At 39.7% G+C, this 24,682-nt stretch overlaps 1 protein-coding gene across 15 annotated transcripts in view; it reads right to left on the bottom strand.

Annotated features, from left to right (window-relative positions):
- Window positions 1-24,682, bottom strand: part of SLC39A10 (solute carrier family 39 member 10) — a 116,639-nt gene that overhangs the window by 12,875 nt on the left and 79,082 nt on the right. For 13 of the 15 annotated variants that reach the window (XR_014948129.1, XM_085552837.1, XM_085552838.1 and 10 more), the window contains 4 exons: window positions 8,163-9,233; window positions 7,139-7,340; window positions 1,948-2,117; window positions 773-991 (listed from right to left, as the gene is read on the bottom strand). Coding sequence is in view for 14 of the 15 variants with exons in the window: in XM_085552837.1 (XP_085408963.1) it covers window positions 773-991; window positions 1,948-2,117; window positions 7,139-7,340; window positions 8,163-9,233 (1,662 nt within the window). In the remaining variant the exon portion in view is untranslated. Of the gene's footprint in view, window positions 1-772; window positions 992-1,947; window positions 2,118-7,138; window positions 7,341-8,162; window positions 9,234-15,688; window positions 24,593-24,682 lie in introns of those variants that run through there. The other 2 variants (XM_085552846.1, XM_085552840.1) reach the window with 2 other exon arrangements.

Genomic DNA, 24,682 nt, shown 5'->3' with positions numbered 1-24,682 from the left:
ATTAACCTCAAAGATGACATGCACAGTGTAAGAGCTTTTATCGTTTCATCACGAGATCTAATAAATGCTTTCTCTAAAACAGAAAGTCATCTGCTACCTGTCCTGAGGCGGCAGCAAGTTTGATACAAAACTAGGTAAGTTGATATTTTTGCTCACTCTTTTTGGGAGAAACCATTATAGTTCAATTTTTCCTCAAAGTCAAGCAATGGAAGCAAACACAATAAAAATTTATAACGATTGCAGAAACAACATGGATCTTTTACTGTTTGACTTGCACTGGATTGTCACGTAGGCCCTCAAGTACTGAAACTCTTTTTATACTACTACCGTGAATAAAAAGAGATAGTGGACCTAAAAATCCTGGGATTGTTAGATGATTTACACAATATAGAATGTCTGCAAATTTTTGCATTTCCTGACGTAAATATTTCTGTTACACCGGCACCATCATCTGGCAGTACGCTGCAGTGTTCCTTGTCAACTATCTGGCAACTATCTTGCTCTGTTATCAGTTCTTCCTTATGTATTTCCTATTTTTGCAAAGAGATGATAAAATACTAGACAAAGAGCTGTAATTTCTTCTGCTTGGGTCCACTTCCAAATGTATTGACTTTGTCCTCCCATCAGATATGCAACCTTTTTCAAAAGAGGTTTCCTCACATGAAATTAAACTACATGGATTAGCAGCAGACGCTCACTCATCACACAAACAATTCACTTGAGACTCAGAAACAGAAATATTTTTAAAATAGTGTCTGATTTTACCACATACCTTTTGTTTATTGTAATGCTTGTACATTCTTATGCAGTGTTCAATGATGAACAAAACATAAATGCCTCCGAGTGCTACAAGACCTTTCAGTACTGGATCGTTTTCTTCTAGAAAGCCATCGTTCTCTATTCCATGTCCATGGGCATGGTGATGAGAATGCTTGTGTTCATGAATGTGACCTTGGCCATGGTGGTGACTGTGATTGTGGCCTCCATGTGACTACAGAGAAAGAAAGAACGCAGTGTGACTCACTGCAACTGGGGACCGAAATGGCTTGAAACTCAGAAGGTAAAATGTGTAACTGTACTCAACAAGCAGTATTAAAAATGCTCTGAAAGACTGGTTTCATACAAACACACCTTACCACATAAAGGGTCTGTTAGACAATTCATTGCTCTGATATTTCTACGGTTAATGTTCAGAAATTGGGGGGGGGGGGGGGGGGGGGGAACAAAAACAGCAACCACCTCTCTGGCTTTTTTCTTTCACTGTGCTGAAAAAAATCAGAGAATCATTTGGGAACGCCTCACAAATTACAGCTGCTGCACTCACACTAAGAACTCAACCTCATGTTTTTAACTATTTCGATCAGTTACAGTCTTAAGACAGTTTTGGAATGAACCAAAAGCTCTGGTATTTCACTTTACACCAAGAAAACATCACACTGTTTGTTGGAAGGATAAAGATAACTGACAACTTAGGAAATACTTCCCATTCTTTATAAGAATTATACAGTCACAAATGAAAACATGCTTACCTTCCCAGGAGCTCAGGCAGTTTCTTGACAGAGATAGAAGTTATTTTCTCCCCAAAAGCTAGTAATCAGGAAGCTGAATCCCCTAAAATACTTTTAGGTGGTACTGACTCACAAGTACCAACCGACAAGAGACAGAAATGCTGCTAGCTTCAAAATACTCTCGTTGATCATAGGTGTTTTAAAACATTTTGAAACAGGTCTAGCTATGAGCATACAACTACAGCTCTATTAGGTTTTTATTGTTTGTTTGTTTTAAGAAATGTGCTTTGTTTTAATGGCAACTCCACTAGTGCTTCAGCACATACGTAAGACAATACTCTTATATGTCAGTTAACATTTCTATATCAACACTTGTCAAGCATTTATAAATTCTACATGCACTTAAATTACAATAAAACGTTAGAAAAGCAATACTTACATGTGGCAACAGATGGAGTAGAGCATCTCCACTCATTGTTCCTACAGCCAGAGCTACCAAGAAAGTTAGAAGAAATTTGAAGCACCATTGGTTAATGATGGGAATCAAGATCACACCTAGCAAGGAAAGCAGGCTAATGACGGTGATAGAGATGATACCACAAACCCAGGCTGTGGGAAGAAATGGATACAGAAAGGTTATCAGAACAATACTTAATAAAACTTCAAAGTCTGATTAAAGACTTTCAATTATTTCTTAAGAAGGTGACTCTCCCCGAACCAAAGTTGTGCAATCATTCAAAAGGTGCTGAAAAATAACAAGACAGCACTCAAATCCAGGGCACAAATAACACAGACTAGATCACAATTCAGAAGATTGAAAAGCATTAGTATACAATCAGCCAAGAACAAAAGAGTTCATCTGATCCTCCTGGCTTAAGTACCCACCTTAACTCTGCAGCCCACTATTAAGCACAAATGCAAACAATTTCACGCTGAAACAAACAAACAAAAAAAAACCCTCAGCTATTTTTCTTAACTTACTATGACTTTGTAGGCTTTAAGTCACGTGTAACATCTGGTTTTCACAAGATTCTTATGGGAATTTAAATTGGTTGTCATTAGCAGAAAAAGCGATAATGGGCAAACTGAAATCAGTACAACCCAGAGTTGGAGACCAGAAAATTTCGTTACGATGCGGAAAAGAAGGAATTGCACAAGAAACAAATCCTACGAACAAGGAAACACACTTCTTGCAATCAGTACCTCACCCTAATGCAATACTTTCTTTTTTGTCCCATCACAGAAACTTCAAACAACAGTAAAAGCTGTTTGATTCCAAAAGTGCAGTTCTTAAATTTCACAGTCCCAAAGTCGGGAATAGTTGGTGGCTGCAATATTAATGAGTTGCATCTTCTCCATGATATCACAGCAATACATGTAAAATAAGTGTACTTACAAAAGAAAACAGAAATTCACACGCAACTTTATGAAACTAAGAGTAATGTATATACAGTAAATGAAGAAGAAAACTATCAGTGTCACTATGGAGAGTAACGTATTACGGTGACATGGAGTAAGGAAAGATACGGCTCTCTAAAACTTTTCGCTACAGGCTCCCACTGCACACGTGTTAACTGCTTGGGCTGAGAAGTTTCGAGAGAAACAATTTCCTCACGTTGAACTCTTTAATTATTTCTCTCAAGTTTTAGACTAAATGTTTCAGGTACTTCCAGTTTTCCTATTAGCTTTGTTCTTAATACTGTCTACCAGTTCATGACTTTCCTTAAAGTTATCAGTTTCTGATTTTAAAGCATCAGCATCTGTGTTACTTCGGTGCAGGATATGACTCCTCTATGTATGTGAAAGTCCACTCACTTTTGACCAAGTGGGGAAAAACACACTGGGGAACAGATGTGGAGAGTGCAGGGAATATAATGTATTGCAGCTGCTCAGTGAAATATGTAAGTTAGTAATCACATGACCTAACAATTCCATTTGCACCAAAAGTATAACAGATTGGATCTAATAAGGCTTTGCTGCTAGAACCTTGGCTGCTGCAGCCTGTGTGGTTCAAAACTGCCTGCTGTTTTAAATGTTACTTTGGGATATTCATTCATACACAGCATGCACATGTCCTCTGACTGTGCAGAAAAGGAAACAATCCAATTTAAATGCAAACATTATGAGAACATATCCACTCGGAGAAAGGGACTGGAAAAGGCTTTAGAAAGCATGCAGCATATACCAGAATGGACAGACAGCGTAAAGAAAACAGGAAGTGGTGAAAAGGCGAGGGCCGCAATCAGACATAGAAGTTAACAACAGGACATCAGAAAATGGGAATTCAGAGGTAGATCTAGAGCGGAAGCAAGACCGCGCAAACAAAACTACCGCCACCCAACTTTTCATCCCCAGAGCACTTCTACCACGTACACTCAACAAACAAGCCCTGCGGAAAGAGACAGGGACGAGTAAGGATGTAACTCAACACTGAATCACAAAGTGCGTATACAAGTTGCCCAAATTAAAACTACAGCCATTTGGCACAGAACTGAATCTCCAATCTAGACACAGGTGTTACGATGTTAGGTGCCACGTTAAGTGACCAACAGCCTTACACAGACACCAGAAATGGAGATTATGTGAACCGGCTGAAGTTTCATCTGTCACAGTGTAGATTTGGCATCTCTGAATGCCACACATCTCTGAACAGCTTACGTGCTTTTATGAATGATACCATATCTAAACATGGCACTGTGATTAAGATGAGGCACATGAGAATGAGAATGCAGAATTTATGCCTCTCTCAGGCTTCGGCCATTGGCTTCAGAAGCTGTTAGAACAGCTACTAAAACTCTTCAGAGTGATACAGATCCACAATTATCAGTGAGAGTTTGCTATCAAATCACACAAAAAGAATTAACTGCAAAAGCAGGAGATGACCCCAGTTACATACACATATAAAAAGATTCTGAGAAAGACACATCCTAATACGAAAGGACACATCCTAATAACTCTGAACAGAATTGTATTGAAAGATTTCAAACAGCCATAGTGACCAAAACACTGAAACCAAAGTGGAACTAATATGCAATATTACAAGCACTGCAAAAGCTCATAAGTAATAAAAGACCTTGGTGCGTAACAGTCCCTGGAATACTATTTAAGGTCAATGAAATGAGGTGATTACGTTCTGGCTTATAAAATGTTTGTGGAAAAAACAAGAAGGAGGTGATCCGGCAACTTCCCCTGGAAAGGACCTCTGTTCAAACAGTAGGCAGCAAATGAAGCATGGCTGCCCTGCTCCACGCTGCACAGACGTCTGTAAATTAAATCAGACTACAAAGATAGAAAGGTAGACACTCTGGAAAGCTGAGCAAGGCTGGCTATCTGCAACCTTTAAGAAAGGCTCCATCGTGACTTTCCTGGATGCAGGGAATGGTCAGCTCCAAAGGAATGCTGGCATCTGCACAGGGTAAATACGTCCTGAAATACTCTTTAACAGCAGCTCTAACTGATCCCTGCCTTAAAAAAATTGCTGAGTGCTTATTTGTATCATTTCTCTGCGCTGCTCCCTTAGTAAGGGGCTAGATACTCGTTCAGGTGTGTGTTACCGTGCTGATAGACAAACTGCTGCAATTATATTCTCAAAATTGCCTTGTTTCACTTCAGAGGTACAGTGTTTTACTCTGTAAATGCACAGCTCAAGCACACTTAGAAGACCTTTGCCAATATAGATGGTCATTTCATCATTCATGCAGTGAGCTGCTACAACTTCAGGCCCTACTTCAGAAGAACTGAGTTATGCGTGCAGGGTAGCATCAACCTGTTCAGTCAACCAAATGACTACAGTAGATCTTAAGATCTATGTGAGCTCAATTTAGGAAAGAAAAAACACAAACGTCAGTTTGTCCATTAACTACAGCTATGTACACCCTCAAATAATTATAGGGTTTAGGAAAACTGCAGTGCTTCTCAGATGTGGAAAACAGTTCTGTTTCCCAGTCTGAAAAATGTGTCTACTTAGTGATTTGAAATCATTCTGACTGAAAACCTGTACTAAAATAGAGAGCTGAACTAGGTACAGAGCATACAGGGATCTACCTCTCTGACTGACTGTACATCAGCAGTTGGACAGTCCACATGGCCTCTGGATAGCTGCAGAACAGATGGGGCTGTAAGGAAAAGCCAGAGGGAAAAACTAATGCACCATTATACATCTCTCTGCCTGCTTCTGTCTTAGGTATCTTGAACCTTCTTAATTGAACAGATTAGTTAGATTCATAGAAGGCAGATATTAAGCTCTGCAGGAAGGTTCTATTGGTAAGGATGCAACATCTTCTAATGGGTACACTACAAAAACTCTGTTGCATGTAGAAGACTTTGAAACCTCCATAACACGAGACATCAGAAAATTATCTGTAATAAGAGTACAAAACTCCACACGGTTTAGAAGCTTTTGGTCATCATTTAATTAAATTACTTTGCTTTAGATAACTGCATTGCGAGATCTAGTGGAAATCTTACAAGGTAATAAGAGCAAACAGAAAGAGCACTATTCTATTATGCATTTAGAAGGCTTTTAATTAAAACTAAAGAAAACCACAAATACCTCATGTTTAGAAAAGGCCTGTGTCTTCCTAATTTTGCTAAGCGCAGAATAAAGAATATTGACACAAGCTGGGGCAAGAACACCTTCCACAACCCTCAAACGCTAGGTAAGATTTGGTATGTGTTTGATATTTGCTTCCTTACTGAAAAAGTGAGAATGTCTTTACATCACCCAAAGTCTCATTCTACTTAGAAACACCACATACGTGACAGTGTTAGATTTCAGAATTTATCATTATCTCCTCACGTTGACCTACTTCAGAGGTCACTGCTTGTCTTCAAAACCAAATCAGTAAGTTCAAAATCCACACATTTTTAAATTTTAAATTTTAAAAAACTAACTGGCTAACGTTGCTTATATGCAAAACACCAGATACCAGTTGGTATATTACTGTCCACAATAAGGTTCACTTATTTGGCAAATTAAGTATCTTAAAATGTTACAGGATCTTCCAAGTTCAGCTACTCATTAACTTACTCATTACAGAGAAAGAAAAAGCATTATTTTAAAAAGCACTCAACCATATAAACTTTCTAATTAAACTGTTTCAAAATGTGCAACGCTACAGCTTTATGCACATTTTCCTAAACTAATACAGGCCAATCAAACCTGATATGAAAGTCTGTGCCGATGTAACTGAAATTTTTGGACAAACATATGGACCACCTCAGCCACCTTAAGAGGAAGTTGTAAAATTTTAAATGATGTAAAGAATCCAAACTGTGAGAGGACACGCTGATCTCCAGAAGTGCTAACTGGAACAGGTAGCTCAGAGAAGCTACCGCAGATGCCCCATCCCTGGAAGCAGTCAAGACCAGGTTGGATGGGGTCTGTTTAGCCCAATTCAAGTGGGTAGTTCCCAGGATAACAGTTCCTCTGGAGAAGCTACAATGTCCCCCAAAATTATACTTTGTCTACTGACTTAACAGAGCCTACGGTCTCAAGTTTCTTCTAAACATTACTTTACTCAGCAGTTGATGCTAAGCTGTATGACGTTTCAAACTTTGAAGTTAATATTCACAATGAAAAAAAATATTAAGAAAAAAAAAGCAAAAGACTTTGGATATGTCAAACCTACCTGAAGCACCTGTTTTATCTTCATTCTCAATTGATGCAGTTTTACTTTTCATAAAATCTTCAAGCTCATCGTAATGTGCAATACAAAGCCTTCTGTCAATCTGGTATAGCAGAGCAGGACACATATATATAAAAAATTCAGGAGATATTGCAGAGCTTGTTTCCAGACCGTAGCGTCGTAGCAGCTGCGTAACATTTAAGCACTGCAAGCAAATGGTACAAATTATATATGGAAGCAACTATTTCACTAAAATAGTGAAAGCACATCATTTCAGAATACACACAGGAGTGAAAAACTCCGGTCTACAACATTCCATCGATGCTCAATCAGCCTCAGATGATTATAGAGGACTTTAAGAGGAACCTACAGTACAAGTATCTACATTATACAACTCAGTCCCCAAATGTCTATATCATTACTGATAAATGTCAAAGAAAGCAAATTTCCTTCTTCATGCTTACACAGTACAAGCAGAAAAGAAAGAGCAAGAAAAAAGGAACAGAACGTAAAACAATCCAAGCCAGGTTTTCTAATACTTCTCTTTACCCATACACGCTCTCATGTTTAGTGTTTCCCTTTTCAGTTCACTTTAAAAACTGACTTGTCACTCACTCCATCCCTTGTTATACTGCTATACTTAAAACGTTGTTATTAAACCATCCTGCTTGTGCTGTAAACTTTGAGAGAATAAGGATAATAAATGTATGGACCTGGAAGAAATAGTGGATGCTCAAAGGAAAAATGGAAGAAGGAGCTCACACCATACACAGTACTACAGAAGCTGCATCTAAATTGCTCCACAGGCTTTTAGAACAGAGAAACAAGCACGTTGGAAAATATGCTAGAATGCTTCAAGTATGTCCTTTCCCTTAAAACAGAGACAAACACGCAATACAACCTGAGAAAGATGGGAACAGGGCAGGCAGAATGAACATTTCATTCCACTTCGTTTGTGGGTAAGCATCTTCAAGTATTATTAGATGACAGCAAAAGAAAACCTACCACTTCCCCGTTTCATACTCACCACTTCACGATCACGTTCATCTTCATTACGATCCTTACGACTGCGTGCTGAAATAGTGTGCTTTCTTACACCCGTGTGTTTACAAGGTGCCTCTCGCTTGCTGGTACGGTGATGCCCATCCTCACTACCCAGGCTGGAATCTTGATGTCCGTGATTAGTGGAACGATCGCCACTGTGTTCACGATGGTGCATGTGAAAGTGAGATGTGTCGTGTACATGATCGTGTTTATGAACACGATTGTGCTCACACTGATCACCTAGGTGATGGTTTGGAGGACAGTCTTGTGCAGCATCTCCTGAAGTCTCACTGATTTTCTTCCGTTTCTTCTTCTGTTTCCGTTGCTTTCTTTCACGCTGATCCTGTGTTGTGTTTGTTTCTGTGGAAGGCCCGTGATTCTGTTCTCCGTGTTCATTATGAATAACCGAATCGTTACGAGAATGATGTGTACCGTTATGGTCAAGATGATGATGCAGATGAGGGTGGTGATGATGGCGATGGTGACTCTGGTCATGAATATGTTTACTATCACCTTTTATAGATGACACTACTGCATCCCTCTCAGAGTTACATTTATGATTTCTCTTTTCAGACATACCAACCACAGTTTGGTTTTTCGAATCTGAGTGGCTGTGAGGATGGTTATGAGAGTGAAAATGCTTTCCTTCCTGTACTTCTAAAGCATACAGGTGAGAAACGTGATCATGGCCAATATCGTCATGATTTATCACTACTACTTTCACTTCTCCTAAACCAAGGCTCATTAACAGTTTTTCCAGGCCAAAAAAGGACAACCTTCCATTTTCACCATAACGATCAAAAATCTTTTCTATGTAGTATTTCTGTTCATTTTCAGCTTCTGACGCTGAAAATTTACTCGGCGTAGATTCTGATTCTGCGGTCTGGTGGTAGGGCGTCTCTGAGATCTGATAGCAGTTATGGTGGTCTTCGTGTCCCTCTTCAGGACCATGGTCACGCCCATCTTTATGGCAATGACTGCACTGATGAAAGATAAACGTCAGCAAACAAACGATGCAAAATTTTGTGTGCATGTGTACCTTCATCTCTGTTTCCTACAAGAAATACAAGAGGAAGCAGTTAGGTGTGAAAACACTCTCGGTATTACATTCATTCCCATACTTATTTGTGGCAACTGACTGACTCTAGACTTTTTCGATTTTAGCATTCACAGAAGAACAGTTTTATACTACGGGTACTGCATAAATATACTTTTTTTTTAATCCAACAGTGAGATGACATGTTCTACATATTTCACATACGTAGACTTACATGCCACACTTACAAGCGGCAGTTCCAAGGAGAAGTTAAGCGTTTACAGTCAGTCAGACCAGAACATTTTTGCTTATGTTTTCAGAAGCATCTGTGCCTATGGTAACTGGTAACACCGAAGAATTTCCATAAGGCCCAACTTAAAGAATAAGAAGACTCTAAATAGCATCATGGTCTGAATTTTCTGATTTAAGGCAATGATGGAAATAATACTATTGAAAACTCAAGTATCATTTGCTCTTTTACGTGTGGCTAAAGTGCTTCCTCTAAGTACGTGCTGCACAACTTCTAACTTACATCACTGAACAAAGGTGTCAAAACAAGGTCTCATTACCAACTTCATAGTATTCCTAATGCTCTTATTTTCTGTATTCTTTACTTACATAGATTCACTGATCCTTATGATCTGTGTGGATGCTGGTTTACAAATAAGGTTCAATAACAAAGGATGTCCCCCTGCTCAACTTGAACAATACCATTATACAGACACACACAGTTGGCACCGTTTTCCAGAAATCACAGCACCAAAGCAAAGTCATCTTGGGTAACTATAGGCCAGTCAGCCTCACCTCTGTCCTAGGGAAGGTGATGTAACAGCTTTTGCTGGATGCCATCTCCAGACAACTGGGTGATAAGGAGGTTATCAGGAGTACCCAGCATGGGTTCACCAAGGGGAGGTCATGCTCGACCAACCTGGTGGCCTTTTATGAAGATGTCACTAGCTGGGTGGACAGGGGGAGGGCGGTAGATGTAGTCTACCTTGATTTCAGTAAGGTTTTTGATACTGTCCCCCATGACATCCTTATAACAAAGCTGAGGAAGTATGGGATAGATGAGTGGACGGTGAAGTGGGTTGAGAATTGGCTGACTGGCAGAGTGCAGAGGGTTGTCGTTGGCGGTGCGGTGTCTGGCTGGAGGCCTGTAACTAGCGGCATCCCCCAGGGGTCTGTACTGGGTCCGGTCTTGTTCAACATATTCATCAACGACTTTGATGAGTGGATAGTGACCACCCTCAACAAGTTTGCTGATGACACGAAGTTGGGAGGATTGGCTGACACGCCTGAAGGCTGTGCTGCCATTCAGCGAGACCTGGACAGGCTGGAGAGCTGGGCAGTAAGAAACCGGATGAGGTTTAACAAAAGCAAGTGTAGAGTCTTGCACCTGGGTAGAAATAATTGCATGCACCAGTACAGGCTGGGGGAAGACCTGCTGGAGAGGAGCACTGCAGAGAGGGACAGGCTGCCCAGGGAGGTGGTGGAGTCTCCTTCTCTGGAGATATTTAAGACCCACCTGGATGCCTACCTGTGTGATGTGGTGTAGGGAGCCTGCTTTGGCAGGGGGGTTGGACTCGGTGATCTCTAGAGGTCCCTTCCAACCCCTACAATTCTGTGATTCTGTGATCTCCTACCTTACATTAAATATAAGAAACTTAATTCTCAGCACCAGGTAATAATGAAGCAACAACATCAGATTAAACGTGTATTCAGACTTGAAAACTATTAACTACATCATAAAATATGCTTTAGTTTTCTAAAATCCTCAAAGAAAGACACACATATTTGAATAATTATTACAAAAGAAGCTTCAAGAAAAAGACCCAAACCAGGAATTACGTTTTATGATGTCAAACTTCTAGAGACTTTTTCAGTGCAGAAAATACCCTCTAAAATACATATTAAAACCATCATTCAAGCACTGCTAAGGCTTTTTAATCCATACCCCTTGATACAAAACAAAGGAAATTGTCTTTCATTTATAGCATTTCTTCTAGGTACAAGTAACAGGCACAGACTGGAGCACAGTAATGTTCTTACGAATGTAAGGAAGAACTTCTTTACTGCAAGGGTGACAGAGCTGCTGGAGAGGTGGTGGAGTCTCCTTCTCTGTAGATCATCAAAACCTGCCAGGGTGCACCACCGTGTGAGCAGCTGTAGGGAACCTGCTTTAACAGGGGTTTGTACTGGATGGATGATCTCCAGAGGTCCATTCCAACCCCAACAATTCTGTGATGCCCTCCCATCAAGGAAGGAATGTACATAAAGAAGAAAGAAGCATGAAGCTTCTCAAACAATTTAAACATTTTCCTGACCAAAAAATAAAATACAAAAACTAAAGTAAGTACAGAAGTAGGGTTTTTACACACAGCTACTTACATACTCAATGTGTTTGAAAGTAGAGGAAGGATAAGCACAGGAATCCATCCACCCTGATTTTTATATATCCAGATGCAGTCAAGACACCCTAGCAAAGTATCAGGCAAACAGATCAAGTATGCCTTGAACCTGTTTTACAAGCAATAACCTATTTTTGAACCTGTTTTTCAAGCAATTTTTGTTCCCTGTGTGAACCTCAACTAGAGCTGATCAAACTCTCCTAAAATGAGATAGAGTTTCATACAACAAATGGTGTATGCACTTGTTCTTCTCCAACTCTGATGCTGTGCTCTGTGAAACTGATGGGAAAAGTGCTTTACAACAAACCACTGCCATTTTCAAACCATTTTAATTTCTTAATATATTAGCTGGATGCTTTGCATTTCAGCACTTGGAATCACATTACTATAAAGGCTCACACATCACACAAAAATCTATGCCTGCAACCAGCTGACAGAAACTGAAAATAGGAAAAGGCTACCATTTTGTAGCTTTATACAGCAAATAAATTAGTTAACATGTCATAATGGGGACAAAGTTTTCTCCTGTAAACCTCTAAAAACACAGAAGATGAAAATTCACCTTCTGGAACCTTAAATGTCCTTTAAAAAAAAAAAGGAAAAAGGAAAAAAAGGAAAAAGAGCAGAAACTTCTTTTGCAATCCTAACCTAGTAAGAGATGTAAGATCAGAAGAGTATCTGTCAGCTGGAGCCATCTGTATCCAAACTGATTCAAGGAACATCATGGGCAATCATTTATATGACGCCTTCATAACCAGCTCTTCTATCAGGAGTTTGGAATCACTGCAGTCTGAGTGAAGGGCTCTGACAAACATATCTAAGAAGTTTAAGAGGATGAGTTGACCACAAAAATTTATTGAGGATACTTGGACACAGTCTTTTTTTTTTTCCCCACTCACACTGTCTATTTAACAGTGGGGTTAAACAAGAAACATGGAAAACATTTCAAAGCGCCTTCCAGAAACCCTTCCACTCTCCTCTGAGGACACAGTTAAGCACTCAAGTTGTTGCTGATACAGCAGAAAGAAACAGGTTACAAACCTCTGTACAAATTGATGCTTTACAATGTGGAACGTTACTCAATGTGAAGGAGCAGGTCCAAAGGCTGGAGAAAGCAGTTAAGATTTACCCAAGAAAGGCAAAAGCCCTGGGAGAAAGATGAACGTGTATATATACTTGCCAGTATGCTACAGCATTAGCTAAATGCATGCAGCACATTGTAATTCTTTAGCGAGCTGTTTACTCTTTCTTTAACTTCAGTGTCTTGGTACCAAAACTACCATCTTAACTGTCAGCCAATTCAGTTAACATAAGCATACTACGTTTGTAGGTAAGATACCTTTTCTTCCCCTTTGCCACATAACAGTAATATTTCCAGAACAAGCAAAGCAACACTATTCCCACTTAAACCAGCACAATTCAGACTAAAAGGTCTCCATCAGGAAATTCATAACTAAAGCATGATAAGCATGATCATAATCCTTTTCACAACCTCATGATCTTTTCCATGTGACCGTCTCATACAATACTATGAACGCATTACTTTGAAATTTCAGTCATGCATGTATAATTGCGGTATTTAGCTTTGAACGGTACCTTTTCTCAATGCCCCTGTGGATAAAAGCTTGTAATCTATGACCACGATTCATCACTCCAATTCAAGAGCTGAGCATTATCAGACTTATTTCACAATCAATTTAAATGCCTATTTTCAATTAAACTAATAATAAGCTTGATACATTTTAAAATCTAAGATAGTCTTCTGTATCTTCCATTTTAATTCTTACCTTTCAGAAGATGCTTACAAAACAAACATATCCTAAAAAGTCTCTAATAGTAGAACAGACAAGAGTAGGTTAACTGTTTCATTTAGTAATGAAGTAGCTAAGCAATTATAAATATATATCCAGGCAATATGCCCATCAATATTCATATGTACATAACACCAGAAAGCAAAAGTCCAAATCTGACACATTTCAGTGACACCGAACTGTGGGCAGCTCATCTCAGTGTAAGCACATTAAGAGCCTGGAATCCTGTCAAAAGACCATGGAAAGGCTGCCTGAGGACAAGGCTACAAAGGTGGAACAGATTCCATCTATTACGGCTGCAAGCTTTGGCCTTACTCTATGCACTCGTGATTCCTGCTGCCCATCATCCTTTCCCCAACAGCACAGGGATGGTTGGGCATCCAGCGGGGACAAATGCATGAGCAAACATTTCTGAGCTACGGCCTGCATTGGAAATTGCAGCAGCCAGAACTCGTAGGCCAGAGCAGGACCTAATGGTACCTGATGCATTGTGCTGGGCTGCCAACAAGAACAAGGCTCGACTACTGGGATGCATTCGGGCAGTGGGACAACCCCACCTGAAGTCATGCTTCCAAGTTAGAATAACTGTGCCTGTGTACAATGGGTAAGATAAACAGCTCGGCCGTGCCCACTAACATTTAAGGAAATGCAGACGGGGCTGTCAAATGCAGCTGAGTGCCCCCTCATTGATTGCAAGCAAATGATTCTGACCCAATGCAGTTCTGACTGCAAACCCACTAACAAGGCTTTTACATGGAAGGTTTGAGGCCAAAGAACCTGAGCAGTACATCAGCATCAGTTACCTGCTCTGTATGGAAAACCCACACCATCTCTTATGCCACACTACTCCTTCTGACACTTCCTCGACTGAAATAAATACACCTCTAATCAAAGTGGGCATGACTGGAGTCTTTTCCACTCATCCCACCCTGAATTCCTGACATGTTTTCACAGATCCTACCATCTCAATCGTTCCCCCATTCGTACCTGTAATGTGAAATGTATGTAGAAAGTAAGTAAATGTAAGTATATTAAAGCATCAAATAGGAGTGTTACTTGGGGGGACATTTTTGTTTATCATCACCTGATTTACTGAAATTAGAAAACTGGTCTGACAGCTAGGTCTGACTTCAAGCAACACCCTTGGATTCCAATAATGCAATCAGATAAAATTAGAGCTCTGCTGACAATTAGGTATCTCACTGAAGTGTGCATAACCCGCATATTACAGCATTTTTGTTAGTATACAAACACCAACCAGCCTAAGTGCTCAACTTCTCCTCCTCCCCCTTCCCCCCCTCCCCCTTTTTTTCCGGTTTCTTCACAACAATTTTAAGAAACATCTGAAATAAATGCATTGGATTTCTGCCCTTGCAAGTATTCCTTTAAGTTTCTCTCTAATAATTTTCTTTCCGTGCTTTCTTGCAATAATGTTCTGCCCTTTTATTCTATCTGCAGAGGATCAAGTTATTGAAACTGTGTGAAAAAGAACCAATAATGGTGTGAAAGACACCTCAGAGTACTCAGCCTGAATGCTGCAATGACTGCAGAACCTTACCAGGACTCGATCAAACCACACACACAGACACCAAACGCACAAACTCAGCTAAAACAAGAGGACCGAGAAGGACAAACAGACTTACAGAGCGATATTCTTACCAAACCATGATGTTCCCTTCGTTCAGTACTGATAACTGAAGCACTTCTGTCATTAGTTTCTAGTAAAGGCTTCTCAGAGTAAAAGCACTTTGAGAAACGACTCTCTTTTTGTTTCGTGTATGTGAGATGTGCGTTTCTTGAATTAAAAGCACTGGCACATAAAGGCACTTCCTTCTTCTTCCCAGAATTTCAACTTATCTCTCACATCCCAGACATTCACTCAAATTTACGTGCAAAAGTGATGTCTGCAGCCCTCCTACACCTCCAATATTTCACGCTATTCCTCTGTCCAGAAACACGGGGATCTAACAACTCAAATTATCGACTCTTCATTTCCTACATTTCCAGTTTTAAGCAAATGCCAGAGGGTCATTTCCTACTAAACACCCATTTTCAAGGTAAGAGATTTTAAATAAATGCTTCAAGAGATATCAAAATATTCCTGTTAAAGACACTAAAGAAATCCTCAAAACAATAAGTATTAATCCCATTTTGTTTTAACAGTCTTGCTGACACAAGCCTCTGCATATACTAATGCAAAACACTCTACAGACATAAGAAGTTACAGTGAATGGCCTCTATCTTTAGTTCTCACCCATCTCCCGTATTTTCTTCCCACTCCAAATTCAGTGACACGGGTTTGTGGATATAAGCTAAACTCATTCAGTAGAAAACCTACAGCCCAGGAGGAGGGGCACCCTGCAGGAACACACCATCAACTAATTGATCCAAGCTCAGTTTGCTAAGTTAATACCAGATAAGACATATAGCATGGAAAGCATTTATGCATAACTGAGCACATTGTGAACACATTCTCAAAACTGGAAATTTGAAGTATTTGAAATACCAAAGCCCCAGCATACTAGAAAATGATCCCAAATGAACGCAGTCGTAATCTTGTAGCTCAGTTGTACAGAAAGGGGCATTTGTTTTAGGTCAAAGAGAAAATAACCGGACCGCCTTCTTCAGAAGGACAATTACTTGCAATGAATTGCTGAATACAGGATCCTTCTCATAGCTCCAAAAAACATAAAAGCCATCAATACAACCTCTTAAAGCATCAGATCTGCTTACCTACAAGTTACATTTCTGTGTTTTGTACATAAACATTACACAGTTTATAATGCCTTGTTAATGCACAACATTTACAGTGGAGCTGGTGTGATTTTGTGTAAACATTCTGCTGTTGAGTTGGGTTCTGTGTAAAAATGCAATACCTGAAAGCAATAACCAGGACCATTTGCATTTTAGCACTTCCATTTTCCACTGAAAATAAGCAAATGTTTTTGCCAGAACTAAAGCTTAAGTTCAATATTTTAAGATGCTTTTGCACCTACAGCAGTCCTGCCCTGCCCTTCTGCTTCACTCATTCATTCCCATAAAACCACTTTTGCATACCAGTCCATTTGTTTGCTGATCTGTTCGCTGTGCAGCTGTACAATTAGATTCTGCTGAAAAAAAGCTCAGAAAAAGAAGAAAGATGATTTTCAAGACAGATTACTTCTCCTATCTGCTTCACCGTGCAGCTGCACAAACACTGCAGTCCCCACAAAAAAGAAAAAGCAACCTTGCCTTTGGTGGCAACACCAGAGCTGGCTGATTTGCAGCCCGACAGGCTATTTCAGCTACAGCATACACACAACCGGCCACTTCAAAATGTACTCAAGTAACACAAAAAAAAAAAGGACAACTTTTGTACTGAAAATCATTCTGGAAAAACTCTAACTCTCTCCACAACACAGAACATAAGAATGTTTATAATGAAGCATTAAGACCAGCAGCAGTACGTTCATTCTTGCTGTACCTTAAACACCGTATCCATCTCATCCTGACGGTACCTTAGAGCACTTGCATGACATGTAAAGGAATAAAGACATGCCTTTGATAAGCTTTTAAATGCTAAATGATTGCCATTAAAACCACCTATTGCCCCTACAATCCAAGAAGGAATTCAACATGTCTACTACTAAGCTGATAGCTTCTATCACTTTTCTTAAAAACAGTCATATTTACAACAGCCATCAAGTACAAAAGCCATAGAAAAATAGGAACAAGGCAAGGCACGCTTCCCTCATTGGTGCCCTACCAGTTTAAGATGTTTAGTGACCATTTCTATAATTTAAAAGCAAACAAGTCTTCATAAAGACATCTCAGCAGATGGAAAATTAACGTGTAACTTGCCTGACCTGTGACAAGAAATACCTGCATATATTTCAACAGGAAGATCAGACTAATTATCAACCAGCTGAATCAGAATGTGTCATTTCTATCCCATCACAAGGAGACTTCCATGAAAGACGTGATGTCTAGCACTCATTTATTTGAGCCAAGACTATTGTTAAAACTCTGCAGGGCTACGTATTACAGGAGTGTGCGATGATATAACACCCAACCCAATAGGAACAATAGCTTAACATCTAAAAAATCACTCACAACGAACTACGGTCTTTGCTTATTGTCATTGTTAAAACAACTCTGCAGGTACACAACTCCCAGGTGACTGAACAAAACAATGGTACTTAATGCAATTATTATTCATAGTGCAACACTAGAGACAGAAAAGGAGAAAGGAAGCAGAAACCTTAGGGGCTTAAGCACAAGTGGAGCTGTCTTCTCAGCTAAACAATTTTAAACAAAGCAAAGTACAAAAACTTAACTTGGAAATGTTGCTGTCTGTATGTACTACCTTGTGCCCATCATCTCATAAATGCACGTACAGTCTAACAACAAAACAGATGAGCAAAGAGAGACACTGAAGAGTTTTATAGAAACTGCACCGTATCAGATGCACCTAGCCTGGAACATGCAGTGTAACGTTCTAACTTGACCTAGTAGCAGTTCCAGCTTTTGTTTTCACTCCATACACTCTCCTTTCAGTACCTCAAATATGGATGCTCCCTATTCACATCCCTAAGCATCACTGCACCTTCTGTATTTTAACTGAGGCAGATTTCTCTGACTAACTGCTGACTTGATTCCACACTATTACAGTCACCATCCTTCTCAATGGGATCGTTAAGACATTACGGCTTTCTACTTCACTTACATCATTCGTCTTCATGTTATTTTTCCACTACTATTGGCAGCTTTCTTCAGTTTAAATGATTCTGTTACTTCTCAAAGCTGCAGAAAATAAATACCACATTCTAACACTGCTTTGACATATCCACCTCATAAGCTGAAACCAGATGTTGTTTTACTTGAATTCTTTTTGGAATACACGAAAAGCAAAGGAATGATAACAACAGAGAAGGGTTATTTGCTGTCTCTAATATTTAACACAAGCAATTTTAAGTGCATCTTGAAACAAAACCAGGATTCTGGAAGATCACCTTAACTATAAAAAGACATATTCCACAAAGAGCAGTGTAAAAAAAAAAAATTTCTTTTTCCACTTTCTGAGTAACAGAAATAGCTTGGCAGCCTACCACTGAAACTGCACGTTACCTGATTTATCTGAGAAAGATGTTTTGTGATCTTTTCACCGATTAGCTGAAATCAACTGAAAAGCAGAGTGGCTCCACCCCTAAATTCCAGGGCTCATTAGTGGGTGGTGACCATCATTCCACAAGTTCCACTTTGGAAACAGTTAACATTCACAGAATGTAAAGAAGAGTTTCTGTAACAGGTTTTATTCCATGGATAGTGGAGTCAGCATTTTCTGATAAAAGTATCCTCTCTCCTTCCCTCTCCTTGGGCTACTGTAACTGACAGTACATCACCCTCTTCCACGGGCTGCTGAGCAAATCAAAGGCACGTCATAAAATACTTCACTTTGATCACGTTAAAGCTACCCAATGTAACACACCATGTAAGATCAGGGTTGAACATCTTTTCTGCAACATGAAGTCCATCCACACCTCCAAATATATTCTACTTCTAACATGCAAAGTAGCTCAGTTCAAATTATTATTAAACATAACCAATGTGACCGCTTTGTCCCCAAAAGAGTCAAATGTTTGATTCCACAGTTAACTACAGCTGAAGGTATCGAACATTCATGCGATGCATTAAGGAGTCTGAGGCTTTGCTTTTCATATTTACAGAGGCATAACAGTTTAGTCATTGAAGTTGTTACGGTATTTAGTCATGGGAATAATATGCCATCTCCTATCAAGCTGCCAGGTTATGAAACTGAAATACTTAGGTAGGTAGGCTTTCTACTTGGCACTGAAACCGATGTTTGGCATCCAAAACCAGCTGCAGCTATAGCACGGCTCCTGATTGGAAAAATCTCCGGTAAACAGGAAAATCTCACAACCTGATATCCTGAATACTGAACGTTGAAATACTCACCCCCGAGGCCTTCCATATCTGATTTGCCAAATTCATTGCTTATCAGTTTCTGATTAAACTACACATATTTGTTCATATCCAGCTTTTAACTTTTATATTATACATGTGACACTTGACACATGTGTGACCAGTAACAGAATCATGAGGTAGAAATATTAAGGACCAAGCTTTCTTTATGACCCAAGTGAAAACATAACACAAAAGCACAACTGCACATACAGGCTACAAAGCAGCAGAGCACCTAAGGAACAGCACTCCAGGGTTAGTTGGTCCCAGCTCAGAACTACTATGTAATATTTGTTAAGATACAGGTTAGGATTTCTCTGAGAAGTTATTTTCTTCGTGGTTAAAATACATGGTATCTCTTTGAAGAACGACATGCTGATCTTTGTTTCCCATTGAGAATACCCTGTTTCTAAGAGTGATTAATCCTTTGCTTTTCATGTTCATGCTCCAAATCCATAGTTAGCAAACAAGAAGCAGCAAGACAGTAAATTACAGAAAATGAAACTGTTGAGGCTAATTTTTCCCCAAAGTGACAACTCGTATTTTTCAATTTTATCCATTTAAGAAGCAGTACATTGTCTTCTTCCAAAACATCATTTTCATTTGTCAATTGTCCAATTAACAGCAACAACAATAATTCACTGAAATATTAAATCCATACAGTTTTAAAGGGGTTTTGGCTTAAGTTATAGAACTTTAAGGTTATCAGATGTACCCTCGTGCATCAAAGGCTAAAAAATTCCATGATACGCTCCTTCATTAGACAAATACAGCTGTTTAGCACTGGCAACCAAGCAGTTTCTATGTGGAATATGAGAAGACAAAATGTGCTATACAGAGACAGAGATTTACTGCAACTAATTCGATACACAAAGTCTGACACAAATCAAAGTAATAATAATTTGGTATGATTGTGGCATTCTCAGTAAAACATCTCATCCTTACCCACTCTTCCAGGAGTCAGCATAAACCTCCCTCGTTCTTCTCCCTGTTACTGAACTTACCTGATTAGAAAAAGTCAGCGTTGGGATTCTGTATCTTGCAGAGTAAGATGTGTAAACATTCACATTAATATAACACAATTTCATACTTGCAGTACTTTGTGGGAAAAGAAACAAAACAAGAAGTTTTACCACATGAACAGATGAAAGCTGTTCTTCTTGGGTAATATGCAAATAGAATAGTCCACAACATGTTAGAAAGTATTAAGAAATCAGATATGGGCACTATTAGACTGACAAGCTACACACTGTACCTAATACCTGCTACAACTACTGTATGTTTACTGAAATGAATGGAAATATATGCTATCACAGAATCATGGAATTGCTCAGGATAGAAAAGATGTTAAAGATTGAGCCCAACCACAACCTAACCATAGTAACCCAACTCTTATCAACCCTCCTCTAAATTATGTCCCTGAGCACCACATCCAAGCTGTTTTTAAACATGTCCAGGGACGGTGACTCAACCACCTGACTGGGGAGCCTATTCCAATGCTTAACAACCCTTTCTGTAAAGAAGTTTTTCCTAATATTGAAAATAAACTTACCCTGGCACACCTTGAGGCTATTTCCCCTCATCCTGTCACCTGTCAGCAGTGAGAAGAGACTAGCCCCTCTCGCTGTAAGCACCTTTGAGATACTGGAAGAGAGCAATAAGGCCTCCCTTCAGCCTCCTTTTACCCCAGACTAAACAGCCCCAGCTCCTTCAGTCTCTCCTCCTAGGGCATAGTCTCCAAGTCCTTTATAAGCCTCGCTGCCCTTCTTTGGACCTGCTCGAGCACCTTCATGTCCTTTCTGTGCTGAGGTGTCCAAAACTGAGCACGGTGCTTGAGCTGAGGCCTCACCAGTGCCGAGTCAGCAGCAGGATGACTTCCCTAGTCCTGCTCACCACATCATCCCTGATATGAGCCAGGATGCCATTAGCCTTCTTGGCCACCTGGACGCGCTGCTGGCAAGAAGCGCTGAGAGCTGAACAATTCAAGCACTGGCAATACACCTCTGCCAGACAATTGCCTCACATACCGTTCAGAACAGGAATAACTGGAACTCCAGCCTGTTTATGCAGCACATTAAGTATTACATATAAAGGAATACTTTTATTTTTAGCCCTGAAACGTACTGATGCAAAGATATAAAATTATCAGTATGGCAGTCAAGAAACACATTGGTTACATTTTAATGTAAACTAGTACTATGTGGAAACAGACTTCTAGGCTCAGATACTGTCTTCTATGCACAGATACTCATACAACAAATAAATGCTCCTGAGAATACTCTGCAAGCAAAACTAGCCAAAGACATGGCCGAAATGATAAGGCTTACATTCCATAGTCTGAGAGCAATTATCAAGGCAGTGGTGCCCGATGAAAAGAGGACTTCTTTTACATTAATGCATTATATAAATTACATAGAGCCTTGAGAAGTAGCACAGCCGCCCATTAAAACAGAATACAATATCCCACTTGTCAGTAAGGAAGCTCTTCTGCACCTCACTGTACCTGGTACAGACAAAGTAACACGTGTGGTGGCACACTAAGTCTTGGTTAGCCGTAAGATGCACACCTGCCTGCTGTTCCTTTGGCTGCGGTATTACTGTTGTTACTCTGCTACAGCATTCAAGATTACATTGGTATCATCTATGAGAGACTATTTTAAAGAAGATTATGCATATTTTTGCTTTGCTTTGATGCTCCAAACTAGGTACGGCCGTATTCTATCAGCAACCAGCTTGGTTAGGAGAGAAACTAATTTTAGATATCTTATCATCAGCTGTAAATCAATTATCATTTCCAGCTATCCCCCAGTACTGAAAGCATTTCTTCCATCCACTAATAATCACTGCACTACAGTAATAAAAATGCAGCTGCAATAAAAAAGGTACAATATCATTTTACGAGTGTGGTAAAGATAAAGTCATTCTGAGACATGGCTCTTTACATGTAATGTTGTAGGGACACCTACAAAAGCTTTACTGTTGCCCTATTTACTAGGAGCTAAGACTGGGACTTAGTAAACAATATGCAGAAACACTGAACCAGAATCTGGTGAACAGGACCCCTGCTGGAATACTTTGGAAATTTTAAGCAAATCCTGAACTTTTGCATGTATTTACTCTGAAGAGTTTGTATCTTACACTGGCTTTCTATCTTAGGAAAAAGTCCAACCACACCAACACTTATAAAGAACTTCGTTTGATGGATGACTTTCAGACACAAACATTGTTATTCAATTACTCCCATTACTACCTTAATTCAACACTGATTTAGCTACCTAATACCAATGACTACTAAATTACATCTTGTCACTCAACCACTGAACCAAATGCATGAGGTAGTCTGTGCCTCTTAACTCTTGAGAGCTTAAGTGTTCTTCTCACTTGTTAATGTCTGCAAATTGGACACATTTTACACTTGCTATTGAGAACCCAGATTGTTCAGCCTGGGGAAGAGGAAGCTCAGAGGTGACCTTACCGCTCTGTACAACTCCCTGAAGGGAGGCTGTGCTGGCTGGGGGGGGAGGGGAGTCAGCCTCTTCTCCAGTGTGGTAAGTGATAGGACTGAAAGGAACACCCTCAAGTTGTGCCAAGGGATTCAAGCTGGACGTTAGGAAAAATTTCTACTCCAAATGAACAGTCAGGCACTGGAATCAACATCCCTGGAGGTGTTCAAGTAACTTGTGGACTAAGGGACACGGTTTACTGGGAAGTATTGGTGGGAGGTAGACAGCTGAACTGGATCATCCTGGAAATCTCTTCTAACCTGGGTGATTCTATGATTGTGTTTCTTACACACAGACTCCCCAACAGACTTCCCAGTACAAGTGCCATAGCAAGTTAATCAGTTTCCATAGCAGTCTACTTTTGCATTAGTAAAATGAGCAGACCCTCTTCACTCTCATCATACTGTTTTGGGAATCAGAGAGCTATAGAAAATGTGGTAGTAAGATAAGAATGAAGCTCATAGGTCAGCAGCAGCTGAGACAGAAAAGGCAGCTGAGTCATTCCTTCTCTGCAGCAAGAGGCAAGTCAAAAATTTAAAGTCAAAAGATGAGGCACCAGAATGCAATACCCAGAAGACGAAAACATTCCTAATGTAGTAAAGCACATTCCCCAGCATGGATACAACATCCCACAGATCATTTCAACATCCCTTCTTCTTTTGCTTTTAAGACAACCATCAGGAAACCACGATCTCCTCCATCTTTCATGCTGGCTTCCTGCTTGTGTGGACATTAACATCTGCACAGGGACTGGACCGGCATAGGAGGTAACAAAAAACCTAAGTGACTTAGAATATGTATTTTTTCCTTTCTTCTTTACTACTCAGATTTACGTTACATAAAAAGAAAACAAAACAACAACAAAAACATCCTTGGATAGTGCAACACCTAGTGATGCACTAAGTATCACATAGAACATTCTGAACAGCCGGATGAAAGAAGAGCAAGTCCTTCTCACCTAGGAGATTACGATGCTGGCAGAACACTACTATCAATATTGTGATCAGTTTTGGAAACTTAAAACTTATACTTTATTAGCTTCACCTAATTGGTACGCATTACTTTATCATTATTAGACACACTTTAATATCTCAGTCACAATTTAAGAATGAACAAAAACAATCTCAATTATTTCCACACCGAGCCCTTATCAGCAAGATAAAATCACTGGTCCTCATGTAAGATAACTTCAGCAGCCCAAGGATTACAAATAATCTAATTATATTTTAAGGACTTGCTCGTTACGTTGGACTCTCACAGAACGAGAAGAAATTACACTGTTTTTTGTTTAAATCAGAACAGAAATTGCTTCCCCAAAGGCATAAATTCCTCAGTTCTCAGTAATGTCAGAACTCGCTCAGCACCTGAAGCGCAGTTCTATGAACAGCATGTTTCCAAACGGACATCAGAACCCTGTCAGCTTTCCCTCTTTGAAACTTCTGGTGACATTTTTGGGCATGCGGAGAATAAAGTCACACTTGGACATTCATTTGACAATCCTCAAACATGCTGAAACATAACAGCAGATGCTCTGACAGTTGATTGACAAACTGTGAAGAAAATGGCAGTAACATTTCTTTTCTGATGCCTTTTTGTTGCTCATACCTCATTTCCATACTGTGGTCTGTTAAGTCACCATGACCTTTCCAATAAGTTTAACCACATTTAAGGACCAAATCTTAGCTTACGGAAAAACTTCTATTGAGCTCACATTATAAGTGTCTTGCGTAATTCTAATTTGGTAATTCCATTTGTTGAAAAAAAAGTAACTACTTCCAAAGCAG

Source organism: Coturnix japonica, chromosome 7, assembly GCF_054131305.1.
Source record: "Coturnix japonica strain WE chromosome 7, WE-NBRP24, whole genome shotgun sequence".
NCBI lineage: Eukaryota > Metazoa > Chordata > Aves > Galliformes > Phasianidae > Coturnix > Coturnix japonica.
This window is presented reverse-complemented; position numbering and strand designations above follow the sequence as displayed.